Genomic DNA, 19,695 nt, shown 5'->3' with positions numbered 1-19,695 from the left:
AATAAATGAAATTAAAAATACTCTAGATGGGATCAATAGCAGAATAACTGAGGCAGAAGAACGGATAAGTGACCTGGAAGATAAAATAGTGGAAATAACTACTGCAGAGCATAATAAAGAAAAAAGAATGAAAAGAACTGAGGACAGTCTCAGAGACCTCTGGGACAACACTAAACGCACCAACATTCGAATTATAGGGGTTCCAGAAGAAGAAGAGAAAAAGAAAGGGACTGAGAAAATATTTGAAGAGATTAGAGTTGAATATTTCCCTAATGTGGGAAAGGAAATAGTTAATCAAGTCCAGAAAGCACAGAGAGTCCAATACAGGATAAATGCAAGGAGAAATACGCCAAGACACATATTAATCAAACTGTCAAAAATTAAATACAAAGAAAACATATTAAAAGCAGCAAGGGATAAACAACAAATAAAACACAAGGGAATCCCCATAAGGTTAACAGCTGATCTTTCAGCAGAAACTCTGCAAGCCAGAAGGGACTGGCAGGACATATTTAAAGTGATGAAGGAGAAAAACCTGCAACCGAGATTACTCTACCCAGCAAGGATCTCATTCAGATTTGATGGAGAAATTAAAACCTTTACCGACAAGCAAAAGCTGAGAGAGTTCAGCAGGACCAAACCAGCTTTACAACAACTGCTAAAGGAACTTCTCTAGGCAAGAAACACTAGAGAAGGAAAAGACCTACAATAACGAACCCAAAACAATTAAGAAAATGGGAATAGGAACATACATATCGATAATTACCTTAAATGTAAATGGACTAAATGCTCCCACCAAAAGACACAGATTGGCTGAATGGATACAAAAACAAGACCCATATATTTGCTGTCTACAAGAGACCCACTTCAGACCTAGAGACACATACAGACTGAAAGTAAGGGGATGCAAAAAGATATTTCATGGAAATGGAAACCACAAGAAAGATGGAGTAGCAATTCTCATATCAGACAAAATAGACTTTAAAATAAAGACTATTACAAGAGACAAAGAAGGACACTACATAATGATCAAGGGATTGATCCAAGAAGAAGATACAACAATTGTAAATATTTTTGCACCCAACATAGGAGCACCTCAATACATAAGGCAAATACTAACAGCCATAAAAGGGGAAATCGACAGTAACACATTCATAGTAGGGTACTTTAACACCCCACTTTCACCAATGGACAGATCATCCAAAATGAAAATAAATAAGGAAACACAAGCTCTAAATGATACATTAAACAAGATGGACTTAATTGATATTTATAGGACACTCCATCCAAAAACAACAGAATACACATTTTTCTCAAGTGCTCATGGAACATTCTCCAGGATAGATCATATCTTGGGTGACAAATCAAGCCTTGGTAAATTTAAGAAAATTGAAATTGTATCAAGTATCTTTTCCGACCACAACACTATGAGACTAGATATCAATTACAGGAAAAGATCTGTAAAAAATAAAAACCCATGGAGGCTAAACAATATAATACTTAATAACGAAGTAATCACTGAAGAAATCCAAGAGGAAATTAAAAAATACCTAGAAACAAATGACAATGGAGACACAACTACCCAAAATCTATGGGATGCAGCAAAAGCAGTTCTAAGAGGGAAGTTTATAGCAATACAATCCTTCCTTAAGAAACAGGAAATATCTCGAATAAAAAACAAAACCTTGCACCTAAAGCAATTAGAGAAAGAAGAACAAAAAAACCCCAAAGTTAGCAGAAGGAAAGAAATCATAAAAATCAGATCAGAAATAAATGAAAAAGAAATGAAGGAAACGATAGCAAAGATCAATAAAACTAAAAGCTGGTTCTTTGAGAAGATAAACAAAATTGATAAACCATTAGCCAGCCTTATCAAGAAAAAAAGGGAGAAGACTCAAATCAATAGAATTAGAAATGAAAAAGGAGAAGTAACAACCAACACTGCAGAAATACAAAAGATCATGAGAGACTACTACAAGCAACTCTATGCCAATAAAATGGACAACCTGGAAGAAATGGACAAATTCTTAGAAATGCACAACCTGCCAAGACTGAATCAGGAAGAAATAGAAAATATGAACAGACCAATCACAAGCACTGAGATTGAAACTGTGATTAAAAATCTTCCAACAAACAAAAGCCCAGGACCAGATGGCTTCACAGGCGAATTCTATCAAATATTTAGAGAAGAGCTAACACCTATCCTTCTCAAACTCTTCCAAAATATAGCAGAGGGAGGAACACTCCCAAACTCATTCTACGAGGCCACCATTACCCTGATACCAAAACCAGACAAGGATGTCACAAAGAAAGAAAACTACAGGCCAATATCACTGATGAACATAGATGAAAAAATCCTCAACAAAATACTAGCAAACAGAATCCAACAGCACGTTAAACAGATCATACACCATGATCAAGTGGGGTTTATTCCAGGAATGCAAGGATTCTTCAATATACACAAATCAATGAATGTGATACACCATATTAACAAATTGAAGGAGAAAAACCATATGATCATCTCAATAGATGCAGAGAAATCTTTCGACAAAATTCAACACCCATTTATGATAAAAACCCTGCAGAAAGTAGGCATAGAGGGAACTTTCCTCAACATAATAAAGGGCATATATGACAAACCCACAGCCAACATCGTCCTCAATGGTGAAAAACTGAAAACATTTCCACTAAGATCAGGAACAAGACAAGGCTGTCCACTCTCACCACTATTATTCAACATAGTTATGGAAGTGTTAGCCACAGCAATCAGAGAAGAAAAAGAAATGAAAGGAATCCAAACCAGAAAAGAAGAAGTAAAGCTGTCATTTGCAAATGACATGATACTATACATACAGAATCCTAAAGACGCTACCAGAAAACTTCTATAGCTAATCAATGAATTTGGTAAAGTTTCAGGATACAAAATTAATGCACAGAAATTTCTTGCATTCTTATACACTGATGATGAAAAATCTGAAAGAGAAATTAAGGAAACACTTTACCATTGCAACAAAAAGAAAAAAATACCTAGGAATAAACCTACCTAAGGAGAAAATTATGAGACACTGATGAAAGAAATTAAAGATGATACAAATAGATGGAGAGATATACCATGTTCTTGGATTGGAAGAATCAACATTGTGAAAATGACTCTACTACCCAAAGCAATCTACAGATTCAATGCAATCCGTATCAAACTACCACTGGCATTTTTCACAGAACTAGAACAAAAAATTTCACAATTTGTATGGAAACACAAAAGACCCCGAATAGCCAAAGCAATCTTGAGAACGAAAAACGGAGCTGGAGGAATCAGGCTCCCTGACTTCAGACTATACTAGAAAGCTACAGTAATCAAGACAGTATGGTACTGGCACAAAAACAGAAAGATAGGTCAATGGAACAGGATAGAAAGCCCAGAGATAAACCCACGCACATATGGTCACCTTATCTTTGATAAAGGAGGCAGGAATGTACAGTGGAGAAAGGACAGCCTCTTCAATAAGTGGTGCTGGGAAAACTGGACAGGTACATGTAAAAGTATGAAATTAGATCACTCCCTAACACCATACACAAAAATAAGCTCAAAATGGATTAAGACCTAAATGTAAGGCCAGAAACTATCAAACTCTTAGAGGAAAACATAGGCAGAACACTGTATGACATAAATCACAGCAAGGTCCTTTTTGACCCACCTCCTAGAGAAATGGAAATAAAAACAAAAATAAACAAATGGGACCTAATGAAACTTCAAAGCTTTCGCACAGCAAAGGAAACCATAAACAAGACCAAAAGACAACCCTCAGAATGGGAGAAAATATTTGCAAATGAAGCAACTGACAAAGGATTAATCTCCAAAATTTATAAGCAGCTCATGCAGCTCAATAACAAAAAAACAAACAACCCAATCCAAAAATGGGCAGAAGACCTAAATAGACATTTCTCCAAAGAAGATATACAGACTGCCAACAAACACATGAAAGAATGCTCAACATCATTAATCATTAGAGAAATGGAAATCAAAACTACAATGAAATATCATCTCACACCAGTCAGATAGCCATCATCAAAAAATCTACAAACAGCAAATGCTGGAGAGGGTGTGGAGAAAAGGGAACCCTCTTGCACTGTTGGTGAGATTGTAAATTGATACAGCCACTGTGGAGAACAGTATGGAGGTTCCTTAAAAAACTACAAATAGAACTACCATATGACCCAGCAATCCCACTACTGGGCATATACTCTGAGAAAACCATAATTCAAAAAGAGTCATGTACCAAAATGTTCATTGCAGCTCTATTTATAATAGCCCGGAGATGGAAACAACCTAAGTGTTCATCATAGGATGAATGGATAAAGAAGATGTGGCACATATATACAATAGAATATTATTCAGCCATAAAAAGAAACGAAATTGAGCTATTTGTAATGAGGTGGATAGACCTAGAGTCTGTCATACAGAGTGAAGTAAGTCAGAAAGAGCAAGACAAATAGCGTATGCTAACACATATATATGGAATTTAAGAAAAAAAAACTGTCATGAAAAACCTAGGGGTAAGACAGACCTACTAGAGAATGGACTTGAGGATATGGGGAGGGGGAAGGGTAAGCTGTGACAAAGCGAGAGAGAGGCATGGACATATATACACTACCAAACATAAGGTAGATAGCTAGTGGGAAGCAGCCGCATAGCACAGGGAGATCAGCTTGGTTCTTTGTGACCGCCTGGAGGGGTGGGATAGGGAGGGTGGGAGGGAGGGAGACGCAAGAGGGAAGAGATATGGGAACATATGTATATGTATAGGTGATTCACTTTGTTATAAAGCAGAAACTAACACACCATTGTAAAGCAATTATACTCCAATAAAGATGTAAAAAAAAAAAGATGACAAGGAGTAATGGGTAGTATGGTGAACTGTGGAAAGAATGAACCAACCTAAAGCATTACCAAAAACATCTAAACACTGCGTCAGCCAAGCAAAATACATCTCCAAGTCCACAGCCCTCAAGGCTGTTCTTATTTCCACATTGGTTTTAAGACTGGGGAGATCCACCAACAATGGACATCACAGTAGTTTCCAGTGAATCCTCCCCCACCATGAAACGCCTTGGTACCATGTAATCCCTCGAAACCCAACCATAGAGCCTGGGTAAGTGAGGAGAGGAAATCCCAACAATGAGTAAAGTTAAATTTTCTCTCCATCCCAGTGGAATGAGACTTAGATTCATAAAATATTCTGAGTTACAGAAAATAAGGAAAGTGGTATTTCTTATACACTTCATTTTGTAGACTATTTACACTAGCTACACAAATCATTAACCCTGCATGCAGCAAAATCTGAACCTGAACTAGTCTCTTTTTTCTTCACTTTTGTTTGAAACCATGTGAATATTTATAGAGTGACAAAGGGTTACTTCCTGGACCAGAGCTCAGGACAACAGGGTGTTTCTTCTCTCTTGTTCTCCCTGCAAAGACAGTTGCCATCATTCATTCCAGGCAACTGGTGTAGAGCGCTGCTTCTGTGCCACAGGTGCAAGGAGTGTCAGGTCTCAACCTATGTTCACTTAGCACACTAAGTACAATTTGGGACTTAGGTTTTATACACATTTGTCACTCCCAGAATTTTCTGTAGAGCACTGAAATTAAGCCACATTTTGGCCCACGGCATTCACATTTCAATTCTATGAGAAGAGTAGGGGGTTTTCCCGATTTCTTTCCCCAGGCTGAAATAAAGCCTTCCCTCTTCCCGGTTAATGAAAAAGCCAAGCCCAAAGTGCCCTTGTTTTGGTCCTCCAGTTGGATCCTAAATTTCGGCTGTAGCTGCATGTCAGCTGAAGTGGTGGTCCCCACTGACACCCCCATGCTGCTCCTCTAGACGCTCTCTGGGACTCTGCATTAGGGTTCTCATGTTCTACTGTTTTCACCCATGAACACACTCCCCACAGAAACAGCTCTGAGCAAAATGATGGTTTTTTTAAAATTTATTATTATTTTTCATTTTTAATTAAAATGATTTTTATTCTTTAGATTCTGGCTGCATATATTCCACTAGGCTAACATAAGTAACTCTGCAAATACATGCCTTTACATACTGGATAACAAGAACTGAAACACCATATTATACATAGTTGGTGTCTAATTGATAAATATCAACTTACAAAGATTTATGACCCAAAGGAAAGACAAAGTATTTCAATGAGTCAACATAGGACTGTGACTAATTCTTTGAACATCAAAGAGGCTAAAGGCATAGGTCATCTTCCCCTCCAGCGCTCTTTCCAGTCCGTCAGACTATCCTCTTCCAGGCTGATAAATACTTTCTAAAGTCTTCCTAGAGTCCAAGCTTCTAGATGTTTATTCCTCCCTCTCGCTACACCATTCCAGCTATAGCTCCTCTTTGTGTTCGTGCAATTAATTTCCTCTAAGTCAAAAGCTTTGTGTACTCTTGTTCCCCATAGAACAAACGTGTATCTAGATCCTACCAGAAATGGGTTTCTTAGGAATTTGGTTTTCTTTTATAAATAACCTAAGAGGTAATCTGATTTTGTATTTTAAAAGTATTACTTTTTCTTATTTCCATAAGCTTTTAGAAATTTCCCTTTTCGTTCTTCTGTCTGAGATTAATCATCTTAAAACTATTCTCCCTGTTGAATTACAAGTAACCAAGATAAAACCTCCAATCTTCAGTCTACTTCCACGTATGACTGCAACAAAATCAGACCAAATACTAAAGATCTGCATTTGCTGTTTTTTTTTTTTTTTTTTTTTACCAGCCTGAAAGTTTGAAATTTTGTGAACCTTCTTGGTAAAACATTCCAATTTCTTGTACCCTTTAATGAGGAAGCTCTCTTAAAAGACTAATTTGAAATTTTCAGTATTCAGTACAGGTCATTTCCTTCTTATTAACCATTAGTATTCAATATTATGGCACATACTTCTTACAGATCAATTTATATTTGCCGTATTAAGACTGACTTTTTTGCTCCACCGCTTTTTTTGTTTTGTTTTTCCCCAACCCATACAAATAAAAGAGTGGACTATATATGAAATGGCTGAAGTTCTACTTCTATTATTAAATAGACAATGTCCCAAATTACTTTTTTTTTTTTTCCAAACTGTCTCAATAGCATCAGCTAGTGATAGAAACTCCAGAGAGAATGGGACCAAAACCCACAATGAGCCCCATGGACTCTGACAGCAAAGAGAAAAAAGAGTACACGAAAATCCCCTCCTCATCCGGGGGCCCCTTTTGTGTCGTTCCTGCCAACGCAGCAGCCCTCCTGCTATATAGACCCGCGCGCCCGCCCCACCGCACTGAACTCGCATCCCCGCATCCAGCAGCCATGGGGAAGGTGAGCCCCGCGCCGGCGGGAGGGGCCCGCAGCCAGGCTGGAGGCCAGGCCTCTGAGCCCTGTCCTTCCCTTCCCTGCAGATCACCTTCTACGAGGACCGGGGCTTCCAGGGCCGCCACTACGAGTGCAGCAGCGACCACGCCAACCTGCAGCCTTACTTGGGCCGCTGCAACTCAGTGCGTGTGGACAGCGGCAGCTGGATGATCTACGAGCAACCCAACTACCTGGGCTGCCAGTACTTCCTGCGGCGCGGCGACTACCCCGACTACCAGCAGTGGATGGGCCTCAACGACTCCGTCCGCTCCTGCCGCCTCATCCCCCACGTGAGTCCAGTTCCATATCATTCTGGTTCACTTTGGACCCAGAATGGATAGTTTCAAGCAAAGGTTAAACGTTTGGAGTAGTGATCATTTAGAATAATTGAGAGTTTGGGGAAAAGGTAAGCTATGGTATATTAGTTAAATATAATTTGCCTTGAACAGAAGTAAATTGTTGCCCAGGTACCAGTTAATCAACAAATATTTATTGAGTAAGAATGTATCCGCTGCCCCAGGCATGTATAAAATAGAGGTTCTGACCTGGAATCATTTACAATGGAGTTGTAGAAAAAACACTAATACCCAACAGAAAAATAATTAGGTGCTAGTTAGTTTCTGAGCTGACAGGAGTTGAAAAGGAAAATTTTACAAGGGTTCATTCTTGTAAGACTCTTTCCCCTTTTTGCCTCCCAATTGCATGTTTTGGTTTTCCCCACCTGTACAAATAAAAGTACTTTTTCTCAGTAGAGAGCAATGCAGAGATTTTATACACAGGCTACATATAGTTCATAGGTGTCTTAAAACACTAAGGTTTTTAAAAAATTAGTCCTTGGGCTTACTCATTTTTCTTTCCCATTTTTCCTCATTCTATTCATAAATTACTAAATGAAAATCAAGTATGTAACTGAGAGATTTCAGATGTTTCACTTTGCTTTCCACAGAAACAAAAGCATCTAAGCCCTTGGTGATTTTTCCAAGATTTATTTTAAACTCAATGTAGAGTAATTCATTTCATAAACGGACTTTACTGTTCAAAGACACATGCTTGAAAATTTAAAATAATTCTTCAAAATGGCAAAAATAGTAATAAGCTGTTAAAGATCTGGGTTTCTCTATGGTACAGTGTCCTGAGCGTGATTAACAGTTCATCCTGGGAAATATTTGAATATATTAAAGAGTGAGATTTCCTTCTTAATTTTTAGTCACACTTTATGATCTTGGAAAGGTACTGAATCTCCACCTTTGAAAATGAAGAGTATACAAAGATTCAGAAATAATTCATTTTTACCATATATTTGAAAATGGCTTGAGCTGGTCCTCACCAAACTGAATGGCATGAATGTGTTGGAATCATTTCATGGTTTGCTTTTCTCCTCTTTCCACCTCCGGATGGGCCAGGCTGCCTCTCACAGGATCAGACTTTATGAGAGGGAAGATTACAGAGGCCAGATGATAGAGATCACTGAGGACTGCTCCTCTCTTCAGGACCGCTTCCACTTCAATGAGATTTACTCTCTCAATGTGCTGGAGGGCTCCTGGGTCCTCTATGAGTTGCCCAGCTACCGGGGAAGGCAGTATCTGCTGAGGCCGGGGGACCACAGGCGCTACCATGACTGGGGGGCTGTGAATGCTAAAGTGGGCTCCTTGAGGAGAGTCATAGATTTCTACTAAAATAAGTGCATCATTTCTCAATCTGGAAAGTAATAAAGTATTTTCTGTTTTCCTGGCAATGGTTTGCTTGTGTTTTTCCTTTTGTCCTACATTTATTATTTTATTTATACACTCACACACCACGCACATACACACGAGATGCACGTGGAAATCAAGGTGTATGATCTACGGGTAACAAAGAAAATTCTCACAATAGAACTATGCTTTCAAATGAAGCAGAGCTTTACAGTTTACAAAACACTTCATAATACATTATCTTATTTGATTCTCTGGCCTTTAAACACATTGCTTCTTCAAACTAGATAGTGAGATATCTCTTCAGTTTTTCTTTGAGGAGTGAGGATCTGAAAGCTGAGGTTCAGAGATAGTGTGACCCACTTCTTAAATCAGGGATTCTGAAGCTGGCTACAATGGGCTTCAGAAGATTTTTTAATTCCCTAAATTGTATGCAAAATTGAGTTCACAAATCTCTGGCAGGCGGACTCTTTTTTTTTTTTTTCTCCTTTCATTATTTTGCCTTTTTTTTTTTCTTTCCCGTTTGATTTTGATGCCGAACTGGTCTCATGACACTCTCTGGACATTGAAACATTCAGTGGAGGAATGCTGATGGGGAGAGAGGAGATGGTTCTGGAAAAATTCTTGCCTTCCTAATGAAAGGGAGCAGCTGCCCTGGTGCCACAACTCCCTCTTATTTCAGACATGTTACACTCAAGAGCTGACAAGTATGAGAGAAATGTCACAGTTTCAGAAATGCTGGCCTTGATGTGGTCAAGCCCCTGAATCAATGTTTATTAGTCAGGGCTCTCCAGAGAAACAGAACCCATAGGATCTATATAGATATAGATGAGGAGATTTATTATAGGAATTGGTTCATGTGATTATAGAAATTGAGAAGTCCCATTATCTGCAAGCTAGAGCATCAGGAAAGCTGGTGGAATAATTCAGTCTGAGTCCAGAGGCCTGAGAGCCAGGAATGCTGATGTCTGAGGGCAGAAGGAAGAGGGAGTTCATCCTTCCTTCTCCTTTTTGTTCTATTCAGGCCCTCAACAGATTGGATGGTCTTCTCTACTCAGTATACTGACCCAAATCCTAATCTCTCCCGGAAATACCCTCACAGACACACCTAGAAATAATGTTTTACCAGCTATCTGGGCATCCCTTAGCCCAGTCAAGTCGACATAAAATTAACCATCACACAATGCCAGCAACCCTTTACCTTGAGACTTCTTGTAATGGGAGTAAAATAAACCCACATTTGATTATGGCACCACCATTGGGTGTTCTTTTATTTGTAGTTCAATACACATTTCTAGCTGACACAGAGTATATGTGACTTTTTCCGAGGTGACTGTTTAGAACTTTATTCAGAGTCTCAAAGAAATTCCTAATGGAAAATCATCCCCCCCCCCCCCCCCCCCCCGCCAAGAAGAAGGGAGGGAGGGAGGGAAGAAAGCAAGTCACTACAGCGAAGTAATGTGGTGTTTAACATATTTCAGACCTGGAGGTCATCTAACCTAGATCACTCATTTTATGTAAGGTAAACTAAGGTTCAATTCTAATTTCAAACAGTTAATAATAGAAGTGGCATCAGAATTCAGAACTCACAGCTCAGAAAATCAGTGCTTTTCCATTGTGGAATCAGGAAGGTGCTTGTCAAAATAACGACAGCACCAGCTTACAGATTCTTACCATGAGGTAAGCAACCAACCAACAAGGAACTGAATTAAATATATAGGATAATCCCAAGCTGCATTCTCTGTCTATATAAATGCACACATGATACACACACAGTTATATATATTTATATAACTGTATACATATACTCTCCATATGTGTGTATATCTGTGTGTGTTAGTATATTGCCTGTGTAAGGTTATAGGGAAGTATAACACTATATTCACTTACATTAGTGCTTCTACTGCTTGTTTTCTTACTTGCACTCTCATTGCTAGAATCTTAGAAAGGAGTGGCGACTACGTTTGTACTCAAAGACTGATCTGATCAAGTCATTTCCCTGATTAAAAACCTTTGATATTGCTCCACTGCCCACAGGGAAAAATTCTACCTTTTTCAAGAAACTGGCCCCAGCCTACCTACTTCCTCTCTTATTACCTGACCCCAGTTGTCCTTTACTCCATCTCATCCAAGTCATCCAATCACGTTAAGTCATCCAATCACATCCAATCTCATCCAAGTCATCCAATCACATCCAATCTCTGAGTTTGCTCACATCTTTTCCTCACCCGGATTACTTTTCCCCACCTTCTACCCAGTAAGCTACTCATCTCCAAAGCTTGATCAGAATTCACCCCAATCCCTTGGCCAAAAATGGATCTGAATCAGTTAGCATACATTAGACTGAAAGTAGCCAAAACACCATAGCAATGGATAAGCAATGTGGAAATCTATTAGCTCACATGATAGGAAGTCCTAGGGTAGCACGGAATTTAGGAATGGTTAGTTCAGCAGCTCAACCATATCGTCAGGGCCCCAAGTTTTGTCCATCTCCCACCATATCATCAACCTGAAGCTGGTGTCCCTGGAAACCATAGCTGCTAGCTGCAAGCAGGGCAATACACAAGGAAGGTTGGGTGAAGGAAATCAACCAACAAGCTTTGCCTACAGCACAACTGTGCCCAGAGCACCAATTCCCAAGATTAAAGAGGACCTTGAAATATTATCAGTTCTTGAATGTAAGCTTTGGTGGCATAAGATAGTCAGAATGGAATGAATAAAGGGAGAAAGAGGAAGAAGGCCCAAGAAGGGAAATGTAAAAAAAAATTTAAGACATTAATTATATTAATTATTCCCTTCTTATAAAGTAAGAGGACTATAAGTAAGTTAAAATAAACTCTGCTTTAAATGCTTTTTAATTCCCTTTCAACCACTAGGAGTTATCCGATTTTAATGTTTTCTTACAAGCACAGTAGATTTTGTGTGTGTGTGTGTGTGTGTGTGTGCTGCACTGTGCGGCTTGTGAGATCTTACTTCCCCAGCCAGGGATTGAACCTGGGCTCCTGGCAGTGAGAGCGTGGAGTCCTAACCCACAGTAGCATTATTGAAATCAAGAAATTAATATTGAAAAAATTCATATTGATTCCCCTCTTTTCTTGTTGCTCATGGAAGATGCTTTAAATTGTAGTAAAATATACATAACATAAAATTTACCATTATAACCATTTTAAGTGTACAATTCAGTGGCATAAAGCACATTCACATCATTGTGCAACCACCAGCACTATTCATCTTCAGAAATTTTTCATCATCCCAAACTGAAACTCGGTACTCATTAAACAATAACTCCCCATTCCCACCTTCCCCCAACCCCTGGTAACCACCCTTCTACTTTCTTTCTTTATAAATCTGACTATTCTAGGTATCTCAAATGCATTGAATCATATAATATTTGTCCTGTGTCTGGCTCATTTCACTTAGCATAGTGTTTTCAAGGTTTGTTCACGTTGTGGCATTTATCAAAATTTCATTCCTTTTTAATGCTGATTAATATTCCATTCTATGCATATACCACATTTTGCGTACCTATCCGTTCTTAAATGGGCATTTGAATTGTTTCTTCCTTTTGGGTGTAATAAAGAATGCTGCTATGATCATTGGGGTACAAAGAGCTGTTCAACTCCCTGCTACCAATTCTTTCGGGTATATGCGTAGAAGTGGAATTGCTAAATCATATGGTAATTTGATGTTTAATCTTTAAGGAACTACCATACAGTCTTCCACAGTGGCTGTACCAATTTACATGCCCATCAGCAATGCACAAGCTTTCCAATTTCTCCACATCCTCTCTAAGACTTGTTTTCTGTTTTGATTTTGCTTTTTATACTAGCCATCCTAATGGGTGTGGAGTAGTATCTCATCGTAGTTTTGATTGCATATCCCTAATGATTAGTGATGTTGAGCATCTTTCCATGTGCTTATTGGCCATTGTATTATTTTCTTTGGAGAAGTGTCTATTCAAGCCTTGTTTGTCAATTGGGTTTTTTTTTGGAGGTGGGTGTTTTATTGTTGTTGAGTTATAGCAGTTCTTTATACATTTTGAATATCAATCCTTTATCATATGTGATTTGCAAATACTTTCTCACATCCTATTGGTGTCCTCTTCACTCTGTTGATAGTCTCCTTTGATGCACAAAAGTTTTTATTTTGATGAACTCCAATTTATCTATTGCCTATGCTTTGGTGTTATATCCAAGAAATCACTGCCAATTCTAATCTCATGAAGATTTTCCTCTATGTTTTCTTCTAAGAGTTTTATAGTTTTAGTTCTTTAACCCATTTTGAGTTAGTTTTTGTATGTGGTGTAAGGTAAGGGTCCAACATCATTCTTCCGCATGTGGATATCCAGTTTTCCCAGTACCATTGTTGAAAAGACTGTCTTTTCTCCATTGAATGGTCTTGACAACCTTCTCAAAAATCATTTGACCATATGTGTAAAGGTTTGTGTCTGTGTTCTCTATTCTATTCCATTTGTCTGTATGTCTGTTTTTATGCCAGTACCACACTGTTTTGATTACTGTAAATTATGTAGTAAGTTTTGAAATGAGAAAGTGTGAGTTCTCCAGCTTTGTTCTTCTTTTTCAAGATTGTTTTGGGGGAGTCCACTGGTGGTCTAGTGGTTAGGCTTCAGCGCTTTCACTGTGGTGGTCCGGGTTCAATCCCTGGTCCAGGAAATGAGATCCTGCAAACCTCTCGGTGAGGCCAAAATTAAATAAATAAATAAAAATTAAAAATGGCTTCACACACACAAAGATAGATTGTTTGAGGTATTTGGGATCCTTTGAGATTCTATATAAATTTTAGAGTGGGTTTTTCTACTGCCACAGAAAATAACATTAGAATTTTATAGGGATTGCATTATATCTGTAGACCACTTTGGGAAGTATTCATATCTGAACAATATTAAATCTTCCAATCCATGAACACAAGATGTTTTTCCATTTATTTATATCTTCTTTTCTTTTTTTTTTTTTTTTTTTGCGGTACGCAGGCCTCTCACTGCTGTGGCCTCTCCCGTTGCGGAGCACAGGCTCCGGATGCGCAGGCTCAGCAGCCATGGCTCACGGGCCCAGCCGCTCCGCGGCATGTGGGATCTTCCCGGACCGGGGCATGAACCCGCGTCCCCTGCATCGGCAGGCAGACTCTCAACCACCGCGCCACCGGGGAAGCCCCTTCTTTTCTTTTTTTTGTTGTTTTTTTTTTGTTTGTTTGTTTTTTGGCGGTACGCGGGCCTCTCACTGTTGTGGCCTCTCCCGTTGCAGAGCACAGGCTCCGGACGCACAGGCCCAGCGGCCACGGCTCACGGGCCCAGCCACTCCGCGGCATGTGGGATCTTCCCGGACCGGGGCACGAACCCGTGTCCCCCGCATCGGCAGGCAGACTCTCAACCACTGCGTCACCAGGGAAGCCCCTATATCTTCTTTTCTTCAGCAATGTTTTGTAGTTTTCAGTGTATAATATACTCATGTTAAAATTTTAACATATGGTGAGCATTTTCCATATCATTAAATAAATTCTTTGAGAACATGATTTTTGGTAGCTGTGTAGCATCTCATCAAAGAGATGTTCTATAACTTACCTAATTAATGCCTTATGTAGACATTTTATTTGTATCTAATTTTTTATATTATAAACAGTGGTCTGATAAAACGCCACTGTGCATACTATTTTCATGTACCTTTAGCTATTTCCTTTGGACAAATTCTTAGAAATGAAAGTATTAGATCAAAGAAGTGAAAATTGAGAAGGTTTTTTTTGTAGGGGAGGAATAAGGTGACTTTTTTATTGTGACAAAAAACACATAACAGGGTTTCCCTGGTGGCGCAGTGGTTGAGAGTCCGCCTGCCGATGCGGGGGATGCAGGTTCGTGCCCCGGTCCGGGAGGATCCCGCATGCCGCGGAGCAGCTGGGCCCGTGGGCTGTGGCCGCTGGGCCTGCGCATCCGGGGCCTGTGCTCCGCAGCGGGAGAGGCCACAGCAGTGAGAGGCCCGCGTACCACAAAACAAAACAAACAAAAAAAACCACGTAACATTAAATTTACCATCTTAACCATTTTTTTTTTTTTTTTTTTTTTTTTAAAATTTAATTTATTTATTTTTGGCAGTGTTGGGTCTTCGTTTCTGTGCAAGGGCTTTCTCCAGTTGCGGCGAGCGGGGGCCACTCTTCATCGCGGTGCGCGGGCCGCTCACTGTCATGGCCTCTCCCGTTGTGGAGCACAGGCTCCAGACGCGCAGGCTCAGTAGTTGTGGCTCACGGGCCCGGTTGCTCCGCGGCATGTGGGATCTTCCCAGACCAGGGCTCAAACCCGTGTCCCCTGCATTGGCAGGCAGATTCTTAACCACTGCGCCACCAGGGAAGCCCATCTTAACCATTTTTTAACCACAGTACAGTAGTGTTAACTACATGGATGTCCTTGTGCAAAGATCTCTAGAACTTTTTCATCTTGCAGAACTGAAAGGAGGTTTTAAAATATTCATCCACAGTGATCTTTAAAATACAGTACTATGGTTTGAATTTTTTCCTCCTTTCTACTTCTCTGTAGTTTCCAATTTTCTATAAAATTAGAATTTTTAAAAGAAAGAATGTGAATCAGGCTTATTAAATTTATGTGTTTCAAATAAAATTGTTCAGGGCAAACAATTTATTAGCATTAGACTTAAATAGCAAGAATCCACACTAAGGAACGAGACAGGTGTATCACGGTTACATCTGTTTGAGGACCAGCTCCTTCTAAAGCAGTGGTTTGCAACCGGGGTTGATTTCACTCCCCCAGGGGACATTTGGCAATGTCTGAAAATATTATTTGGTTGTCATAACCTTGAGAGTAATGCAAATAGCATGAGGTTGTGAAATCCTGTTCTAAAGAGTGGAGCACCAGAAGCTGCTGGGGGGATGGGGGGTGGGTGGTAAGGAAGGAAGACTCTAGCGCCCGGAACCAGAGCATTAACTAAGGAGCAACCAGGCTTGCCCAGGGCTGGGGAAGGTAGAGAAGGCAGAATCTTCCCAAGATTGTAGGATTTTAAATCTGTTACATTTGCATGTTAACTTGAATTTTCAGCAGCTAGAACTAATTAACCTTAGCACCTGGTTTGCAAAATTATTGGTTAAATAAAAAGTTACAGTGTGAGTAATAACCACCCGTTAGTCCCCTCATGAACTCCAAAGTTGCGGGCTTCCAGCCGGTGGGCCGGAGGCAGCAGCTGAGTCTGGAGGCGGCCCTGGTCCAGTCTCCAGGGAGCAGAGCCGAGCCAGGTGCTTAAAGAGGGCTTCCTCGGGGTCCAACCCCCATCACCTTTCCTCCGGTGTGTTGTCTGCTGCACCCGCTCATCAGCGGGGAGGCTGGTAGGAGCTTCTCTTAGAGGAGAATCCCATCCTCCTTCAGACGTCCTGCGGAGAAGGCAGGTGCATCCCACGTCCCACATCCTCACACCAAGGAAATGCTCTCTCATCTAAACGCCTCCCGCTGGAGCCCATCCTGACCTCTGACCCGGTCACTACCCGGTGTTGTTCCTCAAAAAGAGATCACTTCGAAATTCAAAAAGGTTAAAAAATGTTTCATTACAAGCATTAACCCCGTTAGGCGCTTTTGCTCGCTTCCAATCTCCTGAATAGGCTTCATTTAAAGGCCCCAGAGGCACCAAGTGACAGTTTTACGCGGGTCATCAGTTCGAAAGCTCTGGAGAGTCTAAGAGAAAACATACAATAAGTCCCCCGTCCACCCCCGCCGTCATTATATAGAAGAGAGAGAGGAAATCCTCCTCACGCGGGGGCCCCTTTTGTGTCGTTCCTGCCAACGCAGCAGCCCTCCTGCTATATAGACCCGCGCGCCCGCCCCACCGCACTGAACTCGCATCCCCGCATCCAGCAGCCATGGGGAAGGTGAGCCCCGCGCCGGCGGGAGGGGCCCGCAGCCAGGCTGGAGGCCAGGCCTCTGAGCCCTGTCCTTCCCTTCCCTGCAGATCACCTTCTACGAGGACCGGGGCTTCCAGGGCCGCCACTACGAGTGCAGCAGCGACCACGCCAACCTGCAGCCCTGCTTCGGCCGCTGCAACTCCATCCGGGTGGACAGCGGATGCTGGATGCTCTATGAGCAGCCCAACTACCAGGGCCAACAGTACTTCCTGCGGCGCGGCGACTACCCCGACTACCAGCAGTGGATGGGCCTCAACGACTCCGTCCGCTCCTGCCGCCTCATCCCCCACGTGAGTCCGGTTCCCCTGGGCCTGCCGTGCCCTCGGGTCACACCAGTGCTCCAGACACAGTGGTCAGGCTGCAGGACGGTGGCCTGCTTTTGCTGGCTCTAACCGGGTTCTCTTTCCCTTTATTAATGTCTTTAAGGTTTCTTTCCACCGAAAAATTGAGTGATGCAATGCTCTTAATTGAAATTGTATTCTCCTTTGCTAAAATTAAGCTCACCTCTACTGGGCAAAAGTGGTGCACGGCATTAGTTTAGAGCGTCTGTGCCACCGCTGAGGAATAAGCAACAGGTGAACTCCTCACACCCAGGTGCCCTTAGGCTAGTTATTGGGCTACTTCTCTCCTTCCTCATCTGTAAAGCGGGGTTAATAAAGGCAGTTGGCTCATCGAACTGTGATGAGGTCAAAAGGAGATTGCCCAGCACATGGCAAACTACCCCCTCCTCCAAATATTAACCATTATGAATATCAAGGGTGCCTCAAGTTCTGCTTTTTGATTAGGCAAAACAAATAACCAACAATGTGATTCTAGTAGCACCTGCAAAGCCCACTGCTACCCAAGTAAAGCCCAAGCAGCCTGGAATTCCACAGTTAGGGAGACTTTAATTTGCCTATGACAGAGTCCTGTGGAAAATGTACCACTCGGGAAATTTGAAATCCCCTCAGAGGGTTGAAAGCCTTGATAGGACCCAGACTGGCATTAGGAGCCTGGAAATCTGGGCTTTTACTTTCCAGCCCTCTTTGATTACAGCCTGAAAGCTCTAGTCATTAGTTTCTCTTAAAAGAAGAAAAGACTTAGAATGGTTGCTCCACGTGTGTCAGGCTGTTGTGAAGATCAAATTAGATAACGCACACGTGAATCTTTCGCAAACCATGGAAGATACCTTATTAGCAGTTTTTTATACCTCAGAATGAATTGCTTATGAGAACCTTTCCTAACAAGGATTTAATGGTGGAAGAAGGAAGAAGGAATTGAGTGGGTACCTGCTGCGAAGGAACAAGCAGATAAAAGAACAAGTGCTCAGGAAGAGACAGACAGGATTTGCCCAGGACTGACAGCCTGCCCTTATATTTTTCTAAAGGTTTTATAATCTATTGATCTAGACAGGCCTCCTTCATGATCTTGAGCTTCTATTTTTATTAATTACCTAAAAGTGTTTTGCCAGACCATATATTAGAGGTGAGAACTGCAACCTAATCGTTACGATGGCTCTTGCTTCTCAGGATTTTAGAATAGCAGGACTCAAGGCAGAAAGGAAGGGATTAAGGAGTTGCCTGGGCTGGACTGCCACCACCTGTGCTTCACTTTGGGGAAAGCGATTCGACTTCCTCTCTTCCCAGCCTCTTCTAATGCTATCGAGATTGAAAATAATGCCTTTTGCCAGGGATATATTTGTCTTTTTATTTTAATATCTAATTATTTTTATATCCTCCAAGGAGAGCTCCAGACCACCGTTTAAGTCTATAAAGGAGAGAGCACAAATTATATATAAAAATTGTCACTTAAGAATGGTACTAAGTAGGGACTAAATATGATTCATGTAGGTTGTGGCCCTAGAAAACTATGGAGCACCATGCATATCTTGATCTGTGTGAATGGCCCCTCTTCAGTTTTGCAGTGTGCAATCTACCCAACTATACCCAGTGGCCCTGGTGTTGGTTGTCTTTTTAATGTGTCATCTTTGATATAGAAAAGACTAAAAAAATGCCCATTCCCCCAGCGGTGTGAGTGATTGGTTGCTAAAGGCTAGGTTTTCTGACCCTTCCCATCTGCTGATTGCTGAACCCAGACCAGCTCCCACCGGCTGAGGATGTACGAGCGAGAGGACTACCGAGGCCAGATGGCGGAGCTCACGGAAGACTGCTCCTCGCTCCGCGACCGCTTCCACTTCAATGAGATCCGCTCCCTTCACGTGCTGGAGGGCTGGTGGGTCCTCTATGAGATGCCCGACTACCGCGGGCGGCAGTACCTAGTGAGGCCGGGGGACTACAGGAGCTACCACGACTGGGGGGCCCTGGATGCCAGAGTGGGCTCCCTGAGGAGGGCCGTGGATTTCTACTGAAATATTTTTCCTCTACCGTTTTCTCCATCTGGAAGCTAATAAAATATTTCCTGTGTGTCTCCTGCAGTTATGTAGCTTTCTTTTCCTTTCAGATTCCTTGGAAAGAAAGGCTCAGCAAAAATAAAGCTGGGGATAACGTGGATTTTCTTACATGTATCAGCGGAAAGGGTGGTGTGGGGAAGCAGTTAAGAGGACAGGCTCTGGAGCCGGAATGCCTGGGTCCACATCCACTTACTAGCTATAGGCAATGGAGCAAGTTAGCACTTTTAACATTTTTGTGTCTCAGTTTTCTAATTTGTAAAAAAGGGGGTAATAATACTTTTCTCTTCATAGAAGTTAAATGTGGCTTAATTAAGTTAA

General features: G+C 41.3%; 2 protein-coding genes across 2 annotated transcripts; both read left to right on the top strand.

The window, feature by feature from the left end:
* The first annotated feature begins 7,324 nt into the window (after positions 1 to 7,324).
* Positions 7,325 to 9,120, top strand: LOC136125350 (gamma-crystallin D). The gene is made up of 3 exons (XM_065880132.1): positions 7,325 to 7,353; positions 7,434 to 7,676; positions 8,790 to 9,120. The coding sequence occupies exons 1-3, from the start codon at positions 7,345 to 7,347 to the stop codon at positions 9,060 to 9,062; spliced, it is 525 nt and encodes a 174-aa protein (XP_065736204.1). The 5' UTR covers positions 7,325 to 7,344; the 3' UTR covers positions 9,063 to 9,120.
* A 7,737-nt stretch (positions 9,121 to 16,857) lies between these two features.
* LOC136125438 (gamma-crystallin F) lies at positions 16,858 to 19,401 on the top strand. Its single transcript, XM_065880179.1, has 3 exons — positions 16,858 to 16,955; positions 17,036 to 17,278; positions 19,063 to 19,401. The coding sequence occupies exons 1-3, from the start codon at positions 16,947 to 16,949 to the stop codon at positions 19,333 to 19,335; spliced, it is 525 nt and encodes a 174-aa protein (XP_065736251.1). The 5' UTR covers positions 16,858 to 16,946; the 3' UTR covers positions 19,336 to 19,401.
* Positions 19,402 to 19,695: the final 294 nt, after the last annotated feature.

The sequence above is a fragment of the Phocoena phocoena genome, chromosome 7, assembly GCF_963924675.1.
Source record: "Phocoena phocoena chromosome 7, mPhoPho1.1, whole genome shotgun sequence".
NCBI lineage: Eukaryota > Metazoa > Chordata > Mammalia > Artiodactyla > Phocoenidae > Phocoena > Phocoena phocoena.
The sequence above is the reverse complement of the archived record's forward strand: the minus strand, read 5'-3'. Positions and strand labels throughout refer to the sequence as shown.

Excerpts from the sequence above, each read along its gene's own strand:
- LOC136125438 (XM_065880179.1), top strand. Across the intron at positions 17,279-19,062 it reads CCTGCCGCCTCATCCCCCAC|ACCAGCTCCCACCGGCTGAG; the intron begins GTGAGTCCGGTT and ends TGCTGAACCCAG.
- LOC136125350 (XM_065880132.1), top strand. Across the intron at positions 7,677-8,789 it reads CCTGCCGCCTCATCCCCCAC|GCTGCCTCTCACAGGATCAG; the intron begins GTGAGTCCAGTT and ends CGGATGGGCCAG.